This window comes from Diorhabda sublineata, chromosome 6 (genome assembly GCF_026230105.1).
Source record: "Diorhabda sublineata isolate icDioSubl1.1 chromosome 6, icDioSubl1.1, whole genome shotgun sequence".
Classification (NCBI taxonomy): Eukaryota; Metazoa; Arthropoda; class Insecta; order Coleoptera; family Chrysomelidae; genus Diorhabda; species Diorhabda sublineata.
The window spans coordinates 10,101,665-10,127,361 of record NC_079479.1 but is presented as its reverse complement, the minus strand read 5'-3'; the positions used below and the strand labels follow the sequence as shown (position 1 = coordinate 10,127,361).

Genomic DNA, 25,697 nt, shown 5'->3' with positions numbered 1-25,697 from the left:
TGGAACTTCTGGAACCGTTGATGCTATTCATAGTGAACACACTATTTACACTACCACTACACCAACACTCACAAGTACACCGTCTGAAGCACGTTACAATAACCAAGTTATCGTCTTCAGAGACTGAAGGTAAACTATTTACGTTTGAGATCAGTTCCTGTCCAGTTATTCTCAACCGAGACTCAGTTAACTAACTAGCAGAAGGTTAATCTAACCTCCTGATATTTTAAGACTGTTACTTGTAAAAACTTGCATATTTCATATTCAATTAATACGACTTGTGGTGTATGTGCTTGCAAGTTTCTATAGATCAAATCTTTACTTTTTTTCGAGGTTTGGAAATCGTTAGTAATATGTAGCTGGAGTTGTTAGGTGAGGTTAGGTTAGGTTAGGTTAGCTAGAATAGTTAGCTAGAATAAGTATTTAGTTAAACATTTATTATAATTTTTTGTAAATCACAATAATAAAAGTAATAACAAAATTTATATGGAATAATTTAACCACATTTATCAACAAATTTCATAAAAATATTAATAATACAGGAACAGACGGTAATATCGTGGAAAAAATTTGTTTCATCAATTGAGGCTACCATCTAAAATCATTTCCAGTCATACAGGATTACCCAAAAGTAGTTGAACAAATCAAATACATACTCTCTCTACTTGCTCACATTTTTTCATGTACCTAGGTTTTGCCGTTCTTGATGTATGTTTAAAAATAAGAAAAAATTTGGTCTACAATTATATAAATAATACTGGATGATTGAAAGAAGATCCCAGTTATCTACAGGGTGTTTCCTAAGTAATCTAAAGTATTGCAAAGATCGCACAACTTTCACTCCAGCTACTATCTCAGACCACGCAGATCTCGTCGGTGTTTTCTGCGGTTTGCCTGTAACCTTGTCATCTAGTTTCTCAGTTAAATCGGTCGAAGACAGGGAATAATATAGCCGCAGCTGTATGCGTCCTTACCCACACCTGTTTGGTTATCACATTCCAGGAGCTGTTTAGTATGTAGAGTCATTTTATTCTAAATTTTTTCCGCGCCCGATAGTAGGTGAAAGCACATTTAGTATGTGAGTACCAAATAAAGAGAAAATCACTCCAATTCCAGTCCGTAATGAGGAAAATTTTTTCTACATAAGCACCAATTCTAAAATATATCTTATCCCACTTAAAAAGGTCCCTATTGTACTCAAAAGACAATCCAACGAGGCTTTCTCTACGCAAAGCTTAATCAGAATTAGCTGTAGCAGCAAACAACTTCTAAACATGTTAACTGAACTAGGTGGTGAGAGGTCAGGTAGCAATAAGTATTTTCAACGACAATCTAATGAAACAAGAAACGTTCCTGCAAAAAAATTGAATATGTGGCAACATATAAGTATCTATGTCCTCATTGGTAATGGTTTTATCATTCTGATAACATCTTAGAGTGTTATTCGGTTCAGGCTTTTGAAACTTATATGGTGAACGGAATCGTATCAGTGTCATCCTCATATGCAGATGTTCTAATTGTTAAAAATGAATGGCAATTTGTCTAATTTTTCCCAAACGTTGTTCGGTGCTTGTAATAATTGAATCTAAAACATGCTCATTGGATAAAAGTTTCCACACCTCTACAGCAGATTGGATGTGATAATTTTTTGTAACCATGCATTTCATTTATTATAGAGTTGTGATTATTTACTTCACAGGGTGTTTTGCATAAATACTCACTTTGCAACATTATTTTTGTTCACCTTAAGCAACAAGAAAAAAATAAAATAGCTAAAGACAACATCTGAACAATTATGTTCCCGAGAAATACCAAATGGTAAATTCGACCAAAAAGTTAAGAAAAAATTAACTACAAACTTTGTTGGAATGTAGTTCGTTTCCATAGTTTTGATTTAATTTTTTTAGGATGTATGTTTATCTACTTTTTAAACAGACGGAAATCCGCCGTTTATATCACACCAAGAAGTCTTTATAAATTAAGCGTGCATAATAATTGTTGACCGGTAGTGGTTATCAATTTATGTATTTGATTAGCGTGCATAGTTTCCTTGCATATAACTAAATACGGTTCGTAATTTTGGATTTCTTTCAATATATCTACATCCTCATCTGAAGTAACAATTTCCGTTTTGTATAAATCGGATGAAGCCTTTTGATTTGGTTCTTGGTTGCTCGTGCTAAAACGTTGTGGAAAAACGAGAACCAATTGATCTAGTGTCATATTTGAAGCCGCATATGTCAGAATATCTGAAACCAAAAATTATTATATTCAAATATCGAAGATGACGTGGTGATAATGGCAGAAAAGAAATGACACAAAAGATAAAATTAGAAGAAGCAAAGAGAACAAGTCAAAAACTTTAAACACCTTGGCGTGTCACCAACACATGATGATAGATTGGAACAAAAGTAAACCGAATGAATTGCAGCAGCTTCTAACCAAAGGAAAAACCAAAAAAAAAATAGAAACAGAAATATATATAAAAAATTGAAAATAAATCAAGATACGACAAAATGAAGAGTAACATTATAAAAGGGAATTTGAATTTAATAGAAGTGCAAATAAGGTGGTTTGGCCATGTTATGAGAATGGGAGAAGAGAGAGATGAATACAGAAAATATATGAAGCACAGAAAAAAAGTAAGACCGAGGAGGAGATGGCCATAAGAAATTAAGATGGCAGGGGAAAATCGAGGAATAATATGGAAGATAATATATAAAACACATAGAATAGCAAAAAATGGAAACTTTTGTGGAAAAGGGAACTTACATAAATATTTAACAAATTTTACACCTGATAAGGTAGAAAGGCTACAGGATTAACTGAGTAAAATACTACGTTATTGTGTTACAAAATGGAATTTCAACGTGAAATAGTATAGGTGGAATTCCATGGAATAGAAAGTGGTTGTTTTGTTTCATTCAAATTATGCAAAAAAAAACTAATTCAAGTAAAATCTAAGATAATAATTTACCTTTCAAAATTTTCTTATGAAAGAAACACACTCGTTTCAAATTCTCGTTTTGGGCAAGTCTCAAAATCCGTCGTTGTACCGTAGCTATTAAAAATTTCCATTCGTCGGTTCTAACGAATCTATCCTGAAAACAATTATAACGTGAGAAGACTGAATAGGTTATTCTTGTTACTCTTGTAACTTGACCTTTATCTGTATGACCGATCAATGGTAGAATATTGTGAAACTATTCTAACGAACCCACTCACTATAAAAGTGGCGCATGGAAATAAAAAAGTTGAAGTGAATAAAATTAATCAGAATTTAGAAAAGAATCAAGATTTTGAATATAACATTTTATAAAACTTGACATCTGTCGATTTTTTTATTGGTATGAAAAGTATTAAGAAGTTGCAACAAGTCTTAATTATATTCAATGCTGGAACATACTATTTAATTTAATAGTAGAAAAAGCCCGGTAATTTTTAAGAGATTGTTACTTATTTTTACCTATTACTCTCTAAAAAGCCCATTTGCATTAAATATATTGTTAGGTAATAGTTGTTGGTGCCCCCAGGAATTTAACCTAACCATCGAGTTTTCTAGAACTTGTCTCCTTCATTCCTATCTGTTATTTTTCATTTTATTCTAAGCCAGAGAACTATAAAACTCTATAGACCTTTCAAAGAAATATGATTTCAAGAGTCGAGAAAAATCAAAAATCAAATTACAACTCTCCCAAAGTGATGAAATGTGATAATTCTATAGGAAATTTCAAAAATAGTTGCTACGCTTCTCAAAGATGTGGATGTACAAAAAGTCTCGTTGAAAACACTGAAAATTAGAGTACAAACATCCTAAAAACATACTTTTCAAAGAACCATAATTATAAGAATAACTCACAAAAGGCAAAGAAGTGCAAGTAATTTTATCTAAAGGACCGAAAATAATAGAAAAGATTCTGTAAAGATGGAAATATGTAATAACCATAGTTAAAAACACTAAAAATTGGAGACCTATAAAACTTCATAGACTCCTCAAGTACCAAAAATAGTGGATTATGCTGTTCAAAGATACAAGAGTGCAAGCAAACAAAAAACATTAGAAAACAAGCTCGCTAAATACAGATCAATGCACGAAATTTTAACAACCGAATTAAAAATGGAAGAATAACTCACTTAAGGTGAAAAAGTGCAAGCAATTTTGTCTAAAAGACAAAACATACTAGAAAAGACTCCCTAAAGATGATATATGTAATAAAACTCGTTGTAAACACTTCAAACAATTTTTTTTTATTCAAGCTGTTAGAAATTGATTGAACTAGGGCATAAAGGCTGTGAATCAACTTCGGTAATATATTTTGACCTATTGACAGTTTAGCAGTCAGGTAGTAGTAACCTTTTGTATGCAAATAGTACAATAAAAAATAAATCTCTTCTGTTCCAAACCTAGGTTCTTACTCAATGTTGCTCATTCCTCTTCATCAATACTTATTTGTGATGATTTGATGGCTTTTTGGGAAACCTATAAAAGGTTGTTTTATGAAAGGAAATGTTCCACGTTTCTTCACCAGCTGATCAGGTTGTTCACTGCACTTCTGTATGGCCAGGTACTCACATGAGAATAACTTTGTTGATTGCTTCCAGTGAGTTCAAAGACTGTGTGAATTATCATACTAACTTTGAGTTGATTTTATAACAATCTAATGTTTTAAGAGCTGCTCTGATGATCTTTGTATTGTGGTAGTTGCGTTGTGGCTGCGTATGTTACTGTTTGGAAAATAGAAGGTTCTGTGCCCACTGATATAGTCAGCTTGGTTTTTATGCTATATATTCCTGCCCTTACTTGTCCATTTTCGAACCAATGGTTTACAACACCAATGAGCCCAGTGGGAACACAATTTCTGCGTTTGCCCATTAATGTCGACTTGTTATTATAACTTTATTGGTTTTGAATTTCAAGTTTACGTTACTGTCGTTCTAATTAAAATATACAGTCGCAAAAACCGTCCGAGCCAATTCGACCTGATCTCTTGTCGAGCAAACCTCTAATAATCTGTAGAATTCAATATATGGCACACAAAATGGTTTAGTTCAATTTCAGTCATTAAAGTCGATAACTTGGTTATCGAAACGTGCTTCAGACAGTTTAATTGTGTTGATAGTTTAAACAGTGTGATCAGAATATCTCCAACGATTCCAGTTATCCCAACTGGGTTAAAAATAGCAAATACTTTTAACGTACAATGTGTGGGACTTGCACCTCGCTCTATGGGACTCCCTACCCACTAAAATCACATCTCTTTTTGCTTGCACCTTTATGAACCTTTGAGACCTCGTAAGCATAGCTTCAAAAGTTCACGTTGTCTAATATGGTATTTCAGAATATTACTATTGAGTTCTCTTTAATGAGAGTCAGTTCTTTTTATTCCAAGAGTAGTCCAATTTCTGTGAGAAGTCAGTAGGGTTGTTAGAAGGTTTTTAGCAGTGAGGATGGTGTTAATATCTCTATGGCATATTTCCCTTTGTGTATTCCACCGATGGTGTGGTCGTTGTTGTTACAGCATAAACATATCGGGCTGTCAATGACGTGGGAACGATTCAGATAAGCTCCGAAACATCTAGAGGTCCAGAGACTGTCTGTAAGGTAGAAATTCATTTCGCTGTGTTGTTTTCTGTTGATCCAATTAGGTAAATTTTGAATGAGCGTTCTTATAGTAACACAGTAACAAGGTATATAACTTTATAAATAAATTCTAATTTGATTCAAATTGGCACACAATTAAACCTCTCACTAACCTTGGCGAATTGTAGTAAACACTGAGGACAATTGTCAATGAGTAATAGAACAGCGTCGTTTGTTAACATCAGTATCGACTGCAAACTTACATTTCCTCTCAAATTTTCATTGACCGATAAATAACCATTTACCTGTTGATAATAAAAAACAATTAAAACCAATACAATAATGATTTTTCATAACATCTACTAACTTCCAGAAGAACTGGTTTAGGTACAACTTGACTACACAGCAACGCTTGTAACTTTCTCAAAATTATATCGGCTTCTTCGTTAGCCGGCCATTGTTCTTTAACGGGATAATTTTCGTTGCAAGCTTCATACAATTTGGAATTTATTTCGATTTGAAAGGGTGGCATCTTATCTAGATATTCCCAACGCAAGCTCGAAAACAAATAACAGTCTTTAGGTTTCTTTTCTTGTTCTTCGAAATACGTTTTATTTATATGGTTATATCCCAGTTTTTCTTGGTGGCGATCTTTATTCGTATCGTCGTTTTCGTCTTCAAATATATCTTTTTCTACTTGTTTATTCCCACTGAAACGATAAAGTTTCGTTAATTGTTAATACACAAATAAACTAAGAGATATATCCGCAGTAAATGGTGTTTAATAGTACGTCAATATGACAATGAATTATATCTAATATTGATATTTTTTAATAGCACTGTATTTGTATACACATAATCAATTCGTTAGCGAGAACTGATCATCCAAAAAGCCTTCGATTATCTAAATACTTTTTTTTACAATCCCACTAAATATGACAGTCATGTGTAATTTGATTGCTTGGACATTCTGTTTAATTTAATAGTAGAAATGGCCTGTTCATTTTTGAAAGATTGCATTAAAAAAATTGTTAGGCAATAGTTGTTGGCGCCCACAGGAATCTAACCTAACCATCGAGTTTTCTAGAACTTGTCTCCTTCATTCCTATTTGTTATTTTTCATTTTATCCTAAGCCAGAGAACTATAGAATTATATAGACCTTTCAAGGACATATGATTTCAAGAGTTCCGAAACATCAAAAATAAAATTAAAACTCTCTGAAAGTGATGAAATGTGATAATTCAATGGGAAATTTTAAAAATAGTGTTTCTCAGAGATGTGTATGTGCAAGAAGTTTTGCTGAAAACACTGAAAATGAGAGAAAAGACTTTCTAAGAATAGATCAATGCAAAAAATTTTAACAAAAAGAACAAATTTTCTTGTAAGCAGTAAAAATAGGAAAACTATAAAAGTCTATAGACCTTTCGGGATATATGATTTCAAGAGTTCCGAAACATCGAAAATCAAACTATAACTCTTTAATGGGAAATGTCAAAAATAGTGCTTCTCGGAGATGTGTATGTGCAAGAAGTTTTGTTGAAACCACTGAAAATTAGAGAACAGACTCGGTAAAAACAGATCAGAGCAAAAAAATTTTAACAAAATAACAAATAATGGAAGAATAACTTACTAAAGGCAAATAGGTGCAAATATTTTAGTCTATAAGGCCAAAAATAATAGAAAAAAAACTCCATATGGAAATAAATGTTTAACAAATTTTCTTGTAAGCAGTAAAAATACGAGAACTATAGAACTCTATAGACTCCTCGAGGACATATGATTTCGAGGGTTCCAAAACATCAAAAATCAAACTATAACTCTCCGAAAGTGACGAAGTGTGATAATTCAATGGGAAATGTCAAAAATACTGCTTCCCAGAGATGTAAATGTACAAGTTTTGTTGAAAAACACTGAGAATTAGAGAATTTGATATATTCAAGAGATGCTTACTTGGAATTATTTCCGTCTACGTTGTTTTCGTCTTTCATTTGTAAAATTTGTAATTGCGAAAGATAAGATCTCACTAGCAGTTTCATTGCTTCGCTAGCTCCTCTTTCGTATATGATTTTACTCAAATCGACATTTTCCGGTTTGGAAAAATACCTTTCAAAGTAAGTTTCCAACGTCTTTTGTAATAAAGTACTGGCTGAATTTGTATCGCTACCGATACTGGATGGAAGATATTCCAGAAATACCTAAAAAAAGGTATTTATCATTCCTTTCATTGTAAAAAATGAACTTGACTAAATGGCAAATGTAAAAACATCTTAAATTATAATAAACCTATAGGAGAACAATAAATATGAAGAAAAACTTGAAAAATGGACGAAAAATAAAAATTGGAAAAAAGACAATTTATCAGAAGAAAAAACAATAAAAATATCTACGGTAGCAATACTAGTTCTCTATTTTAAGCAGTAGTACCAGTTTTTGAGGTAGTATTGTCGAGTGAGAGGGAAGTAATAGAGCAAACAAGAGCTCAAACGATATAAGCTCAAATTACATAGAGTACATTCGAAATACTTGGTCTGACATATGTAATGGAAACAAGAGCTGAAACATAAATAATTAGGATAACTGAAATGAAAATGATGAGATTAACCTCAAATGTACATTGAGGGGTAAGGATAGAAGAACTAGGAATTTAGGCTGTGGTGAGATGGGTCGGAGGTTTGAAAGGTTATGTCAAAAAAAAACAGAAAAACACACTAGACACGCTACCAGAAAGTTGGTGTAAGAGATACACCCTCTACACCTCAAGAAAAGCCCAGGAGGAGGTTAAATTTGTGGATCTAACGCTAATAGTTTCGTCTAAAAGTTTGAAAATAATAAAGAAAATCCTAAAAAATGAATTTATAATTAAAAACACACAACATAAGAAAAAATCTCGAAAAAGTACAAATAATTTCGTTACAAATATAACAAAAATTGTAGAAAAGGTTGATGAATTAGTAGACGTAGTTCTTCCAGTATCGGGTAAGCAATTTTTTGGAAAAAAAAGAACATACATTGTAAGCACGAAAAGCATTTTGTCTACAAAATAACAAATAACAGAAAAATCTTCCCGAAGATTGAAAGGTGTTGATAACTCTAAAAATGCGAGAAGTTGAATCAAAGCGAGTGAAAATATTTTATTAAGAATAAAAAATAATTAACAAGATTCTTCCAAGATGTATATATTTAACAATTTTTATTAAAACCACCGAAAACCACAGAAAAAAATAGAATCCTTGAAAATGGATAATTGTAAGAAATGTTGACAACATCAAAAATGAAATATAATTCTCCCAAGGTGGAAAAGTGCCAGTAATTTCATTGAAAATACCAAAAAATAATAAGAAATACTTTAATGTAGAGTTACCAGAAGTTTTGGTCAAAATATAAAAAATGTAAAACGATCTCCAAAGATGAATGCAATACGGAAATTTTATACAGAATACAAAAAAAGACTTTTAGTTTATAAACCAAAAAAATTGTAGAGCTACTCCTCCAAAGATATATATCCATGCATGAAATTTTGATTAATGTAAAACAGAAGAATAATTCCAAAAATATATAAAGGCGAGAGAAAATTTGTCGAATAGATGGAACACACTCCCAGAAACTTTGTCTAAAATATCAAAAATAATAAATACTTATTCTGACACAATAATTTCCTATTTAAAATTAGGCGACATTGCACAAATGTAACCCAGACAGAGATACAACCTCTTGTGTTGGTAACTATTAGGATCTGTTAGTCATTTAGTTAAGTGATACAAAGTGTCCCTTATTTTACCCTCCATTAATATATCGACTTGGATTACTCAATTTACCTACCTAACTTCAATTTATTATTGTATTCGTTAAAATTTATTGTACACCGACCGCTCCTAATGATAACGTATCAACTTACTTCTATTATATATTGATGAGATTTTAACGACCATAAATCTAATTATTTATAGCTTATACAATAGGATTTTGGCGAACCTCTCCAAAAAAAAAAGAAAAAAATCTCTAGTAGCACACATAGCACAAAGCTAGTACAATTGAACTCTATTTTTTTTCAAAATTACTGGGCTAACTTTACCCAGATGTCAGTATTTATGAGAATATTGGAAAATATATTCACTCATATTAAACTTTCAGTCATTTTTGTCGTTCAGTTTTTATTTGGTAATCATATAAGTGAATCTTTATGGAGATTTTACTGATTATAGGAGTTTTGGGTAGCTGAATTCAAACGTGAAGGTGTCACCTTGACTGATAACGAGCCGGATGGTCAAAAACTACAACAACCACAGAAATCATCAAAAAATTGGTTGGACTTTTTGCTTCCATTTGAAACCTGGATCCATCACTCTACTCCCGAAACGTGAATAAGAAAAAGAATAACAACGCTCCTTCTAACACTTCGGTGATTGCCATGGCTACCCATAGACCACTCACCATATTCACTAGATAAACGTTCATGTTGTCGAGAAAGAAGGCTGTTAAGTCAGAAACACTTGTAGAACAGACTTTTCAAAGAAATCTCATGAAAAATTGAAAGACAACTTTTCTAAAGTGAAGAGGTGCCGATATGTTTATTGAAAATACCAAAAATAATAGTAAGTAGAATATGATGTGCAAAAAACAACAGAAATTTAAAAATGGCTCTATTAAATTTTATCGGTGTGGGTAATTTGACTGAAACGATCAAAAATTTCGTACCTTGATGAGTTTATTTAATGTAATAACTTTCTTTTCCATCATGAGATTCACGAATAACGACGAAAGTAATTCAGGACAAATGGTGATCAACAAAATGGTCAATTCAGAAAACGTCGTTACGTTTTTACTTTTATTTTGTTGCGTAAACGTATTTTCGAAAAGAAGTTCGTGATTTTCCAAAACCAGCAAATACAAATTATCACGAGTAATCTTATCCAAATATCTTTGAGCCATTTCGGCTCTACATTTTTGAATGAAGAGTAGTGTGAGGGCCAAATGTTTTTCGGCTGGCTTGGTGAAATTTCTGTAACACAATAAAAAAAATATTTCTATAAAAACAAACAGTAAATATTTCAGATCATTGAAATTCGTTCAGTATTGAAATAACAACTTAGTTTAATGTCACACACTGTATAACTCACTCTGGTATTTTTTCTGTTAAAATATTGATCAACTTATCGGTTGAATACTCTCGGAAAATTTTACTCTTCAGAATCAAATTTGGGAGGTCTTCGTAAGATTGGTGTTCCAATAAATCCAATATTGATTCCGAAAAGTTCTGTCTGGTATTTGGACCGAAAATTTTGTCAGCATCTGTTCCGACCTTGACGTCCAATAAAGTTTTTTTTAAATAATACATTAATCCTTTGGTAGACTAGAACAAAATGATATCGACAACATTATTCACATATACAAGTCCAATACTTATTAAAAACAACATTTAGTAAATTAGACTTTTTAAACTATTGAAATATTGACATGTGTTGCTTTAAATATATTTGCAAGTAATTTTTTTATCACTGTGTGTAGAAAAATTGAAAAGGAGACATTTTTTATTAAAAAGAAATTTGTAAAGTTAACGAAGAAGTCTAAAAGCATAGGAATTGATTAGAACTTCAATTATGGACAAGCTTTTAAGAACAAAAAGGAATCCATGAGTCCTACAGAATCTGCAAGATCCAGCTCGTTTGGGTGTCCGGTTACTAGAAAAAAAAAACGCAACGACGAAGCGGACTCACTCGCCAGACTGGGATCAGCGATCCCGCCGATGGATCCAGAACCCATCCTTGGTATGGCCAAAAGCGTTGCCATCGCGTCTCTGCACCGTCTACTCGCAAGGCGGGCTCGGCAGAGATGGATAGAGACACCTGATATGAGACAAAGGAAGGCCCATATAGATGGACCTCGTGCATCTCACACCAAACAACTACTCCAAATAAACAGGCGCGGAATTCGACACTTCGGAGCAAAGTTTCCTCAACACCTCAGCGGCACATGTGCTCTTTGCTATCCAGGCAGTGTTGATTAATAGCATAGCTTCCAATTTATTATCACGCGTCACTACTACTTCTATTTCTGCTTCTTAAGTGTGAAGAAGCATGCTGAAGCGCAGGTATATGAAGAATACAGGTCCTACGATTTTTTTAATTCCTGCACAGGTTGTGCACTTCGGAGAATCTGAAACACCCGTGCCCAGAGAGCTTCTGGGTCAGGTAGTAATTTATCTCTTCGTGGGGACGTCTAAGCCAGATGTCCACCAGTGAAAAAAGTCGGTGGGTCCACCTTCCCTTAGTCTAGGCATCCGGGTCCAGAGAACTTCTGGGTCAGGTAGTAATTCACCTCTCCGTGGGGGCGTCTAAGCCAGATGTCCCCCTGCGGAATAGTCTAAATATCCCACAACATTTGCCAATGATCTAAGCTGTTATTCCACTCATCTCTCCTCAGTTCTTCTTCGCTATGTGCGGTAGATTTTTTTTGTCGCTAACACACGAATAGGTAGCCTTCCAGCAATTAGACATACTGTGCGCTGGCAACTCCCAGGGCGCTCAACCAACCGTTAACGAAGTTATCGTCTTCAGGGGACTTACATGATTTCCTGACTGTTCTTGTATTTTTTTGACACGTTTTAAAACTTCCGTGGGTAGTATCCTAGCCATCTTATAATATGGCGCAGCCTGAATATAGTCATCTTCATTGTTACACCTAAAAATATGAGACATCTTAACACATAGTATACAAAAAAATTTACTTCTAATTTTCCGACGCAACCATCAATTTTATGAGAAAATTTAATAGGACATTTTTTGTAGAACACTTAAAATACTATAACTTATCCCTCAAAAATTTTTTACATATTGTAAGTTATTTGCATAAAACTAAAAACCTCCAATAACTTTTGAACGGCTTAACCGATTTGATTACGGCTGACGCAATTCGAAAGAACTTGACTGAACTTAGATTTTTACTACGGGGTTTGAACCGATTCGCACTGGTAGATTTTGAGGAATCTTGAGAAAACTATGAAAAAAAATTTTTTTAAATAACTTTTAAACAGCTTTACCGACCGATTCCAAAAGTGAAACTGTAGACTCCTTTATCGGTGAGTGCCGAACACTCACACGCGCGGAGTTCAGACGCTTGGGCAAGCCTAGTGACATTAGATTTCAAAACATTTGTTTTTGGTAGTGTTCATAATCTCACTGAAGCATTTAAAGTAGTAGACTGATAAGCCGGAATGCACTCCAATTGATCACCTTTTTCTTCTAGGTTGAAATTAATACTAGATGTTGCTAAGTACATTAATATTCCTATGTGTCTCATCAAGTTCCTTCTCTTCGATATTCTTCAATTATTATTTATGCTTTCAGAGTTTTTTCTTTAATTGTATAGTGTATTACCTGAAAATCAAAAATCCGTATACTTACATAACGTAGTGGTCCCCCAAAAGTGCACAAGAGACGCGATACGTTTCCACAATATCATCTTTATTGAATGCTCTACAAATCACTAATTTGACGTTGTCATCTGTCATCTGCCATTTTTTTAATAGCAATACCACGCGAAGTACCATATGGGCTTCACTCATTAAATGACAATAAGTCTGTACTGAAGTAAATCTAAACAGAAACAAAAAGAACTATTTGCGAATCAAAATACATTGTTGTTTGAATAAAATATTACATAATTTGGTAACCGAATCTATAAAACAATAATTTTGTATACAAGATGTCTCAAAACTAAATAATAGAGACAAAATACTCGCCTCTAGATGCATTGATAAAATGCATCTAGAGGCGATGCAAATAGGAGATGATACCTTCCAAGGAAGCTAAAAGGCTAACAAAGTATAATCAAAGCTGAGAAAAGACCTATTCCTGGTTACAACAAGTCAAAGATTTTTCTTGCGCTCATAGTTGTCTCAGTAATGTAAAACAACATGCATCTGTGACTGTTTTTAGGATTAGAGCATCAAGTAATTTAACACAATATTTTTCAAAACCTGTTAAACGTGGAACAGTAGTATTTCTATTTCAATTCTTACATTTGAGTTTTTGATGAAATTTATCTGTTATCGACCTCCCATTCCATTCAAAGAATTCAATAAAACACCAATGTCGTTGCTAAAACTACTGCTACCTACACTCTAAAAATGTTTAAATCAAAGTTGATTTAGTAAAATTTTTAGTGATATTATTCCTATTATTCCTTACTGGCAAGTTTTCTTATATGTTTATAACCTCGCTTTTTATATAATGCTTACAAAATTCTATTTATCTTTATTAATTTCCTTTTGTTTTCAGCAAATTTTGTATAATTCCTTGTAAATTCGTATTTTCTATTTATTTGGGGAAAAGAGCAAATAGAATAGATTTCTGTTTCGTTATATTTTAGAAAACATATAAACTCAGTTTTTATTAGTTGTTAGAGCATAAGATCCTTTTTATTGAAATCTACCCTACCTACTCGTTCCTTCTTCAGTAATTTCCATCTGTGTTCTCGTTTTCTTTCTCATTTTATTTTTTCTTCCCAGTATAACAGCTACCAAGTTAGGAGTTTAATCACGCCCAAAGGGTTCAACCGGTGCACCACAAACAAATTCATCTCAAATCCAACAACTAGGAATTCAGTTGGAGGCTGCAACCATTCCGGATTTCTATAGATATGTTCCAGTTTCATTAATATATAGAAATCTGAGTTGTTTTTAATTTTCAACTCTTTTTATTCGTTTTTGTCTCGCTTTATGCAATTTAACGATATGTACCAAGTACATACTTTTTTCTCATTAGTCCTGAGACACGGTGTATGTACGGTTGCACCGAAATGTGTAATAAATAAGATTTTAGTTGGAAATTGATGTTAATTTACCTGTGTACATTAGCAACAATAGAAATATCGTTAAAAATCATTTTTGGAGATGGTAATTCCAAATTATACAATGTCAAAAACGATGCATTTGAACTACTATTCGAGCTGGCTGAATGAGCAGGCGAAGTTTCTGAATTAGCTAATAATACCATATGGTTTTCGGTAAGTAGAATTTGTTCTACACCCAAAAATGGTCTCAAACCAACTAAACATATCGAATCGGTAACTTGAGGACAAGCCTAAAATAGAAATAATTTCAAAAGTTTATATTTTTTTGTACATTTTTATATACCTAAATTCCACTGCCAACATTTTAGTGGTCAAATTATATCTATCGGGATAGAGAACTTATGTCTTTCTAAGATACAGGGTGTTGAGGTTTTAAAAATAAAACTATTTGAATTCTTTGTCTATTAGTATCCGGTATAAAATAATTTCTAATACGCCTAATAAGACAGGTAAAATAGGATTAAACCCGAAATTAAATTGGGCGCGTTTGATTTTCTAGATTCTCGGAGTTTTTCGTTTACTTAATAAGCCTAGCAGCTCTTAACATAATTACAGGCAGGGGTTTTGGAATTGGGAAAATTTCAAAATTATGCGAAATGAAGATAAAGGATCGCATAAAGGATCGAGGTTTTAATGGATTTATTTCATCATTTGCCATATAAACAAGCAAATCCAACGAGAGATTTGTCGTTAGTGTTTTCATCAACTACTTCTTGGTTTCAAATAAACTAATTAAAAAAAAAACGCGATCATGAACACTTCCTTCGTGCTCGGTGGATTAATATTTCAATATTCACAGACTTCTTAATAGTTTCTCTCTCACAAAAATGTGGGTATCTATTTTATAATGGAAATTTTGAGGTTAGAACCCTTTTTTTTGGGGAGAATGTTGTGCTCCACATTTTTTACCCGACAGTTCGTGAAATCCTCATAGTTTTCGAGTTATCACGAATCGAAATGTTTTTGGGTACTTCAACGCATATTATGGTGAAAATTTTAGGTTAGGAAAAAATGCATAGGAACCAATTTATAGAGAATTTTGTGCTCTACAGTTTTGGCTCCGGCATTTTTTTCGATTTCTACGTAGTGTTCAAGTTATTCGCGATTAAAAATATTTTTGAGCGTTCAAACCCATTTTATAATGAAGATTTTGTGGTTAGTTGAATTGAAAGTATTTTTGTACAGAATGTTTTATTCCAAATTTTTGTCCTAGCAGTTTGTATCAAGTACAAGAAGGCATTTAACAAAAAATTTATAGGTTAGGAAAAAGTCGAAACCTCTTTTGTACAGAATTTAGTACTTAAAATTTTTGTTCCAGCAGTATTTTCGAAATCCTCATAGGTTTTGAATTATTCGCGATTTAAACTATTTTTGAGTACTTGAACGTACATAACAGTGGAAATTTGAGGTTAGGAAAAAATGCCTAGGAACCTATCTGTAGAGAATTTTGTGCTCTACAGTTGTGTCTCCGTCACCTTTTTACGATTTCAACGTAGTTTGCAATTTATTTACGATTCAAAATATTTTTGAGTGTATAAACCCATTTTAAGGTGAAAATTTTGAGGTTAGAAAATAATACCTGGGAAACTTTTTTGTAGAGAATTATGCGCTGTACATTTTTTGTTCCAGCACTTTTTTTCAAATTCCTCATAGTTTTCAAGTTATCCGCAATTCTAAACGTTTTTGAGTACAAGAACCCATTTTACGGTGAAAATTTTAAGGTTAGGAAACGCTTGGAGACCAATCTGTAGAAAATTATGCGCTTCATATATTTTGCTTCAACACTTTTTTCTAATTTCTCATAGTTTTGAGTTTCAAGTCCCAAAATTTCGAAAATCCATGCCTTTAATTTTTTTAATAGTTGTATATCAGAAAAATCAGGGATTGTGGAAACGGAGATGGAAAATTTGATCAGTTTCTAGGCATAATTTGACCCAAGGAATTACTCCTAGAGAGTTGGTAGTCGAATTTGAGGACACCCTGTATATATAAATAGAAAAATGGCTCACCACATTGATATTATCGACGATTTCGAAATTTCTACACATCTGATGACTGTATCTTAAGGTATAAGATTCCAAACCAGTTTCAGTTAAAGCGTGCAAAAAATATTCTTCCATAACTAATTTAAAAACGGGTGCCGTGAATGGATATACCGCTATACAATTATCCTTTTCGACGTCCTTTTCTGAAAGATAATTTTGGAAATACATCAAATTACATAATTCAGACAAAAAAACTTTCTATTCATAAATTACACTGCATTTCATTGGTAGCGCCTCAAAAGTTAACAGAAAAATATCAGTTTTTGTCATTCACGTCTAAAATTGTTTTATTTTTGACCAAACTTTCACTTTTCCGTTAAACTTTGTAAGTAGCTCGGAGTTATCATCAATTATTTTCGTACTTTTGAAGGTTAGTTCACATCTGGTTCGTGTAAAATGTCACGCAAATGTGTAAATTCTTCGACTTATTTAGTTTTTTTTTGCGGTGAATATACACCGAAAAGCCAAAAAAAGGCTATTACACCTTTAATTAACAAATGCCAGGATAAATATTGGGTGCTACACATCTGCCGTATCTCATGTCATAAAAATTAGACCGATTGGTTTAATGGACAATCTTCGGCGCTGCTTTCTGGCAAACCAATGAAATGGTGCAAATCTACCAATCACATTATTTTTGCTGGAGTGTGACAGTGTTCACCTGGTACAATCCTAATAACTTACCTTTGTCATCAAAATGGTAAAGATAACCTTCTTGTTGTGTAGCTATAATACAAACAACACAGTTTAAACACTGATGGAAATCGCTGTGTAGCGATTTCTTTCCGGATGGTTTGGATTTACCATTGAGGCATTGATCGATGTAGATCGGCTTTAAAACGAAACTTTTGAATTCCTCTACAACTTTCCTTTGAACACTTTCGATTAATATAGGCATGAGTCTCAACTGTATTAAATTTTGAATCGTATATTGAACGGTTTTATTCTGAAAAATTTATGATACTACTACTAGATACTTGATACTATGATTCGTGGTGAAAGGTTCTAATCCACTAAAGCTATTACATCACTCAATAAGTCGTGTGACTGACACACATATAACGCTGCTATTGTCAAATCCATATGATATTTCGATTTGTCAGAAAAAATTGACAGCCATTTAGGTGAAGTTACTTTTGTTATTTTGAAAACAATTGCGTGTGTTAATTCATTATTGCTTTTTGATGAAAAAACATACTGTACAAGCTCAATAATGGCTTCAAAAGTGTTGTTATCCGGATTCTATTCTATTGGAAAGTACCAATTGTTATTGGTTTGCTGAATTTAAACGTATTTGTACAGATGGTGAACGTTCTGGTCGTCCAATTGAGGAGGTTACTCCAGTTAACTCCAAAAAAGCTCACAGATTGGTTATACCTAATCGCAAATTGAAATTGGTGCAATCATAGCTGAGAAAATTAATTGTTAAGATGTGTCGCTCTTTTACAGTGTGTCTATTAGATTAATTATTATTTATTTTGTGGTTCATTATTTCCAGACTGTATAATTTTAGTATGACTAGTATTTTATATCATCGCTTCCAATATAGAATTACTTCTAGAAAAATCTTCTTAAAAATCATATTGTAAAAAAATGAATATTTCATAAATACATTGCCGGCATTTATTTCAATATAAAAAGGAATTGTAAAAACCATTTTAATGAGTTTTATTAATTCAATCGACAACAGCACCTGCTGTCATCAATTCTAATAAAGCTTTTAAAACTTTTTGCAATCAGCATATTCACACGTAGTTCTAACCTAAATGAAAGAAAATATAAAAAAATTATTTGTAGAGCCTAAACTGAAAACTTCCCTATCCGTGCATATTTTTCTATTGCAATTCCTCATTTTAACGGAGCTCTGATGCAATAAACAGGTATTTCATCAATAAATCCCACATAGAAAACAAATATGTCTTTGGTACAGACACAAAAGGTATAAGAAAGCCTTATCTATATTTTTGTATAATAATTCCATTGACGGCGCCACTTTATATTTCCTTTTCCTTATACTATATTAGAAAAAAAATAAAGCTCAATCGAAAGCTAACGCCATTTCAGGGTTAATAATAAACTGTAAAATCTCAAAGATTTTTAAAGAGAAAAAAAGAAAAACTTTTCACTCGTACTTTATACCTTGTAGCCTTATGCGTTTAAGTTTCGGTTTGAGGTGTGGATATACTTTGAAAAATTTGAACGAACCTAAAAAATCACAAAACTGAATTCTATTATGAACATTATTCATAGGAATGTAAATGTACAAACGTATAAACTATATTTGTTCAAATTTAAGTCAATAATCTTTTATAATTAATAATTACACAAATTATTAATATTAGACATATGAATTCAAAAATCATGATTTTAAAAATATCAAAATTAACTAAATTTCTTTTTAAAGTAATGTTTACTTATTGAAAAATGATACCGATCATTGTTTAGATCTGAATTAATGGCAAATTATATCAAAAATTTTATTCATCAAAAAAGCACAACAACTAACAAAAAACAAAGAAGGTGTTGTATCAATCCGATATAGGAATAATGTAAATTTTTTTTTAATTCAAACCGATTCATTATTACACAGAAAAAATTATACAAGAAAATTAGCTGTAAAGTTAAAAAATTAATTATGAAATAAACTTAACAGGGTACTTGCATGGTTTGAGAAAAAAATAGTTTTGGATATATAATAGAGAAAAAAATTATTAAAAATTCAAAAATTTTGTAGGTAGATTAAACATTTCAGTAAGGCCTCCATAATGCGTGACGTCATGGGTATAAAATAAACACTGAACATGATAAAAAGTAAATACGACAGTCATTCTTTCGGTTATTCTACAATAAACTGTGATTAATCTCAAAAATGGTATATAAATCGTGTTTTGTGTCAGGATATAAAAATACCACGACTAAAGCACCTGATAAAGTTTTTTTATGATGCCAAGAAATTCAAATATAAAACAAAAATGGTTTGAAAGTGTTGGTCGTTTTGACGTAATTATTTTTGTTGTCAGGATCAATTTACTATAAGTAATATTCAAATTTAACTTATTTTAATATTTTATAGTAATTAAGTTTATTATGCTTCTAATTCACTTTATTTTCATATACAGAAATGTTTTATTTATATGTAACTAATAAATAAAAACTGTATTATAACAGCACACGCTAAGTTGCCTGCAACGATAACCTCGTGATCATCAAGCAGACAACTGCTCAATGTTTTTATTCAACCTATAACGTCATAACACCAATGAGAATCGTTTTCTTATGTAGTTAAAAATTTGAAATTTTACGAATAATCAAAAAAATTAACATTTTTTTTTAAATGCAAGTACCTTAGTCTAGTAACTTTTTTAGTAATTTTTAGTGGTGTAATTCGGTTTCCTAAAATGGTTCTCCTAGTTCAAACAGGGTACAGCTGGAAGTATAATTTACTTCTTTAACTCATTTTTCATAGACAGGGAATCATCTTACACATAAACAGTCAGTCAAAGAATGTTTTATCATTTTATTGAAGAATTTTATTCCTCATTATAACTACCATGACTTGCAAAATGTGGATTAAAATCAATCACTATTACTGGAATACTTTCGCGAAAGGAATTAATTTATTTTAGTGAAAAGTATTAAACCACTAAGGACTTTTCACCGTGGAAAATTGTTGGCTTATAACTTGGCAAATATATTATAACAAGGTGAAGTATTGGTCAGTGGTAGTACGTTTCTATGAAAATTATTATATGAAGATCTGGAAGAAGAAAAGAAAAGTAGATTGGGTCCCGGTGGATTAGATCCAGTTCGAAATTATTCGAAAGTTTACAGGATAAATTAAAGAAATGCTTCAAATCACAAGATATGAAACTTCTACAAGAAACTATTGAACTAAGAATAAGCGATGTACCATATGTGGTAGTAAGAAGTACTTTGGGTACCAGGACACGAACAATCCATATCTTTAATACTAAATTGTACAGATGATAAGCTCATAAATCATCCAGTACCATTTTGTGGATTTTCTTCAACATTTTCTGGAGTCTTCACCACCACTGAGATGCTGGTCTTCCTAGACTCTGCTACTCAATATTTCACTGTTGATAATGAAGGAGCAGTATCACTCAGAGAAGAGAAAAATTCAAGCAACTACTGCCATCTCTAGGACAGGACAGGTACTTCTGGGACGATCCTCGTACTATATGTAGTGTTTGTAATTAGTCATTCGCCCTCATATTTGATACAAATACAGTCAACTTTTGGGTTGCCTAATAATAGGCATAGGATCTCAATGCCATCGAAGTATCTCTGTAGACACTCGTAAGATGGCAGGAGTGAAGAATGCGTTGTGAACGAACACGCACGTGAAGAAATATTGTTTTTTTTCTTCTATACATAACCCTATTGCATACCGTATTGTTTGTTACATATAATTAATGTCAACTTAAATAAAATAGTTTGTTTACTCAAACGGCGAATCACTTAAATCACACACACGTATTTATATGTAGTATGTTACAACTCGAAAATAAAAATTTAGTGGATTAGGACGATTCACCACTATGGCGACGAAATATAAAATATGTACTTACATCTACAGTGCCGTTTGGTTTGATTGTTGCCGATATATCACCATCGCTGAATGTAAAAGGGCTGTTTTTGTGAATTATACTATTTTCTTTTATGATCATAGGTAAGTTCACAGTAATTTTCTCTTCATTCTTCAACATTTCTTCTCTCAACAATTTTTTATAATCTATTGGACCGCTTGTATTAGAATCTGGAATGGGAGAACCAAACAACTCGTATTTTATTATTAAATTAAATTTGGAAAATGTACTTACAGGCAAAAGAAAAGTCATTTTGAGTACATATATTCAAATCACTTGCTTCTCGCTTATCAGTTTCGAAAACTTTGAACAGATGGAAAGCATCTTTACTCATACAAGCAATGTAATTCTCACAAAACGCTACGTGATGAGGACTAAAAGTGAGTTCAATCAACAAAGGCATTTCTTCAAAATCCACAAATTTTATTTTAGAAATATCATGTGTCTTTACAACAAATGAATATATGTTAATAACCTTTTCTGAAAGTATTAAAAGATTTCCGGATATCTGAAAGCAAATACATTCAAATAAAATCTACATATTTTGATTCGTAACATCAAAAATAAAACTAAGATGATGATAATAAACCAAACGAAGAAGACACAGAAGATAAAATTAGAAGAGTTAAATAGAGAGTAAGTCCAAAGCTTTAAATGCCTTGGTGTGACATTAACACAAGATGGGAGACTAAAACAAGAGATAAAGGAGAAAACTGAAGCAGCTGGACACAAATATAAAAAAAGTATTGATATAAGGATAAAAAATGTGGACACATAGAGGCAAAAAAAGGAAAATACAAAGTACAGAAAAAAATAAATCAGGATACAACAAAAAATAAATAATAATATAAGGAAAATCAATTCAAAACAAAATCGAAGAAGGATAATCAAAGATTGTTTGGCCATGATATGAGAATGAAGAAGAACAATTAATATAGAGAAATACAAAAAAATAAAGAAAAACTAGGTAGAAGGAATAGTGAAAGGAAAGAAAGTAGGAATAAAGTGGCAGGAAATAAAATAGAACACACGGGATAGGAAAGAATGGAAACTGGTGGACTCCAGCATGCCTTAAACGTGAAAAGTTAGAAAAGCTTTAGGATTAAAAAAAGGAAGAAATATCAAGGCAACGAATCATTATATGATGTGGTCTTCACCATAGATGTGGTAGTTAGATACTTAAAACTAAACTCTACTCAGTACTATAAAAATTTGTTTAGTTTTTGGAAAAGTTAGAAGTTTAACATATTTCAATTCTAAGCTTGCCCTAGATCGACCCTGTAACAAAATTTGTTGGGAGCCCTTCAACTCAACAGGAGAGAAACCCAATTGGATGGTACAATTTCTCACAAAGAAACCAATTAAAAACCCATTAAACACTTTATCGAGCTCGTTCCAGGGACCAGTGGGCAGTTAAAACATCAAATTACTTCTAGAGAATAGAATCAAATTAAGAATATTTCAAAATTTATTGCTAATTTGTTACAACAAAATTAATTTTGCTACTGCAATCATGTCACATAAATTTTCCATATAAAAGGTATGTGATAAAAATTTTGTTGAAAAACTGAGGATCAGATACAGAAGACGTAAAGACTGAAAATATCATTCAGCAGTTAATTTTTCTTAGTTACAACTCATAAGGGCAGGATAATCACAAAATATCGAAAAAATTTAAAAATATCATTCTTTCAATATAAGGTATATTAACGCCTTAAACATATCAACCATGCTTACTCAAACTTGAAATATATGGTGTATATGCTTCTCACCAGCATAAGGAAGCTTCGATTTTTGCACCAACTGAATTTTGTAAAGGTGCAGCCTCAAAATTCCAATTTACAATTCCTCTAATTCGTTTAGAATATCTTTGAAACACGCATGCTTTTTAAGTTTTCTTTGCTTCTGTAAGGAAAATTTTTCCTTGTAACATTGTATGAACTTTTTCTTATATGGAATATTAGGGGCCTCGTATATTTGATACAACTGAAGTGGCGGTGTCTATGCCTCTAGTTCGAAGTAAACTTTTTTCAAATCACAATATGGATCATATTTTAATTATACTCGAACATTAAAAAAAAAAGTAAAAGGAATGTATGCTTATGTTATGAAATCTTTTTACTTTACCTGGCAACATTCTATAAAATTTGGATTTCTCTTGACTGGCACTTCTATCATCTCAAGATTTCCAAGTTCTGTTTGATTTGTGGTAGGTGTTACTCGGCCAGCTATTCTAGCCCTCATTGGTTGAACCATACCACATTCAGAAGAGCCTAAGCTGATGCCACTATTTGTCATTTTTGATTGCTGTAATGTGGCAATACTATCCCAATTTATATATATGCGAACGAAATTGATTTCTTTATTTTGACGATTGAATTTAGTTTCAAGAGTGGCAACATAATCTCCTAAAAAACGTTATTTGAATCTACATATATGCGGTATTATAAAGTAATTATAAAAGTAATTTGTGAATTTGGATGAAAATCACTTTAAATTGTAATAAACTTAACTCTTTCACTGGATTACCACTCCACTTTTGGCTACCTTACTTTCCTGTAATTTTATTAGGATAGGTAAAAAACCAGTAATGGTCACGACATCAGTAATGGTCACTTTTCAATTAAAAAATGAATAACAAGGGTTGAAAAGAGCCATCTATTGCACACTACTGATGTTAGGCTAGGCAGTTATTAGTTTGCAAATGGCTGGTGTCACCAAGCATGAATGGTGAAGAATCTGTGCTAAGCAATTACAAGAAAATGAATTTGAAAAACGCCGTCTACAAAGTTTTGCAAGAAAATAGTGATACCAATCCAGATGATCCTCAAGAACCACAAGAAAGTAATGATCCGAATGAGATAAGAGAAATCATCAAAGAAGCACCAGGATTGAGACGTCGACGATTCTGGTTATCAGATTCTTTCTGATGAAGACATTGTGTGGCATATAAAGAACAATAATCAGGAAGTAGAAGAGAAAGAGGAGGATGGAGAAGACACTGAAATAGAAAACGATGTTTCAACCTATGATGAGGTGTGACACCATTCAGCTTTTGTCCTTAAAAAGACTAAGAGATTTAGCTGCAAAAAACGTGTTTGTAATAGTCTTAAACATAAAAAATATCTGATTTCTTTTGTCAGCGTTCTTAAACATACAGTGCATAATTAAAGGAGTTCTGTAAATTCTATTTGCTGTTTTTTGTTTACAGTAATAAAGTTGAATTACAGTATATTATTCATATTATAGTGTGAATACGACTAAAATCGAGTCCAAATCAGTTAACCAGATTTACAATTATCCTGACACTGACATGCATCATTTAGTCCTGATAATTGATGCTCTACTATAATAGTAATAAGTAAGTTGCTTACAATAGCCAGAAATAAAGAAAGGCCTATAGAACTTTTCAAAATGTAGAAGAAAATCGTAAAAAGTTTATCGTAGTTATTAATGAATCTAAAATTGTATTTATAAAGATGTCTGCATCAAAAGACTGTAGGAGAGTGAAAGATTTAATAATGATAAAAATTTCAGAGGTGTAAATAAATTTAAATATCTAGGAGAAAATACAAAGAATCAAGCTAATAGAGCTTATTTTGCAAATCTGAATCAGGAATATTAATTATATTTCAATTCTAAGGTTGTATATTGAATATTACAAAAAAAGATGAATACACCTAAGAGATTGTACTTAAATATCAAAAAAATACATCCAAATAATAACTCGTAATTCATTGAGTTTATTCAATAAAATATAAATGAAAAGGTCTAAATATTGAAGTTTTGAGTATTTGAAATGAATTAATGCCTATGGATAATAAATATAATATTTATAAACTTACCATTGAGACAGTGAACAATTTGAACAACTTCATCTACCGTGGGAAACGAGAATATAACTTCAGAATTATTGTTGAGATCTCTAACTTCAACACAATTGTTCATTAAGGCTGATAATAGCCTATTTGGGGGTGCAACTGTGCAAGCAGTTGGTTGTTCAACAACTTGAATATGTTGATTAGTAAAATGATGCACTGATATTACACGTACCATTGTTGGGTTTGTTGGAGACTGATTAGCAGATCAAAACTCCAAATAAATAAAACTGGATTGGGAGTGCTCTTGAAAGTAATTAGTTCTTTGGTGAACTGGGTGTGGAATGTGATCTATATTCAGTTATTAGTTCTATTTTTCACATGTTGACGTAATTAGAGGGAGTGTTTCACAGCAATTTATTAAGTTTACTTAAAAAGACAACTAAGTATTGATCACACGAAAATTTTAATCTAGATTTTGAAAATTTGTCCACATGTCATTTTCCTTTCACAACAACGTGTTTTTAAAAACCCATTTATTTTAAACCATTCTGTGAATTACCAAACTTTTTTATGAAATTTAATAAGCACTCACTTTATTTCATTTAAAAATAAACTGTCAATTGTGCCAATATAACATTTATTGGTTGAAAGCTGTCAATTGTTATATTTTAATTTTTAGTCATATTTAAGTGATAATTACATCCATAAATTGAACATATTTTAATTTCTTTTCAACTATCATTTATTGTATTATATGTTACTCACGTAATAATTTGGAAATGAGATAGT

General features: G+C 31.9%; 1 protein-coding gene across 2 annotated transcripts; it reads right to left on the bottom strand.

Annotated features, from left to right (window-relative positions):
* Positions 1-422: 422 nt before the first annotated feature.
* Positions 423-25,532, bottom strand: LOC130445640 (uncharacterized). 2 transcript variants are annotated; one of them, XM_056781390.1, is made up of 16 exons: positions 24,933-25,532; positions 23,215-23,495; positions 21,322-21,595; positions 21,070-21,257; positions 17,162-17,423; positions 16,442-16,620; positions 14,424-14,662; positions 12,983-13,174; positions 12,146-12,260; positions 10,700-10,932; positions 10,278-10,581; positions 7,533-7,777; positions 5,949-6,291; positions 5,755-5,886; positions 2,978-3,101; positions 423-2,249 (listed from the first exon to the last, which is right to left on the bottom strand). In XM_056781390.1, exons 1-16 carry the CDS (start codon positions 25,141-25,143, stop codon positions 1,972-1,974), a joined length of 3,600 nt encoding a protein of 1,199 aa, XP_056637368.1. In that variant the 5' UTR covers positions 25,144-25,532; the 3' UTR covers positions 423-1,971. The 2 variants fall into 2 exon arrangements, with proteins under 2 accessions (XP_056637368.1, XP_056637369.1); XM_056781391.1 differs by lacking the exon at positions 24,933-25,532 and having other exon boundaries at positions 21,322-21,461; positions 23,215-23,346.
* Between the last annotated feature and the right edge of the window lie 165 nt (positions 25,533-25,697).

Bases quoted from the DNA above. Each gene is read 5' to 3' on its own strand.
- LOC130445640 (XM_056781390.1), bottom strand. From the start codon at position 25,143: ATGGTACGTGTAATATCAGTGCATCATTTTACTAATCAACATATTCAA. The intron at 21,258-21,321 runs GTAAGTACATTT...CTCCCATTCCAG, and splicing joins AAATGACTTTTCTTTTGCCT to ATTCTAATACAAGCGGTCCA. The intron at 14,663-16,441 runs GTGAGCCATTTT...TTTCTATTTTAG, and splicing joins TCGTCGATAATATCAATGTG to GCTTGTCCTCAAGTTACCGA.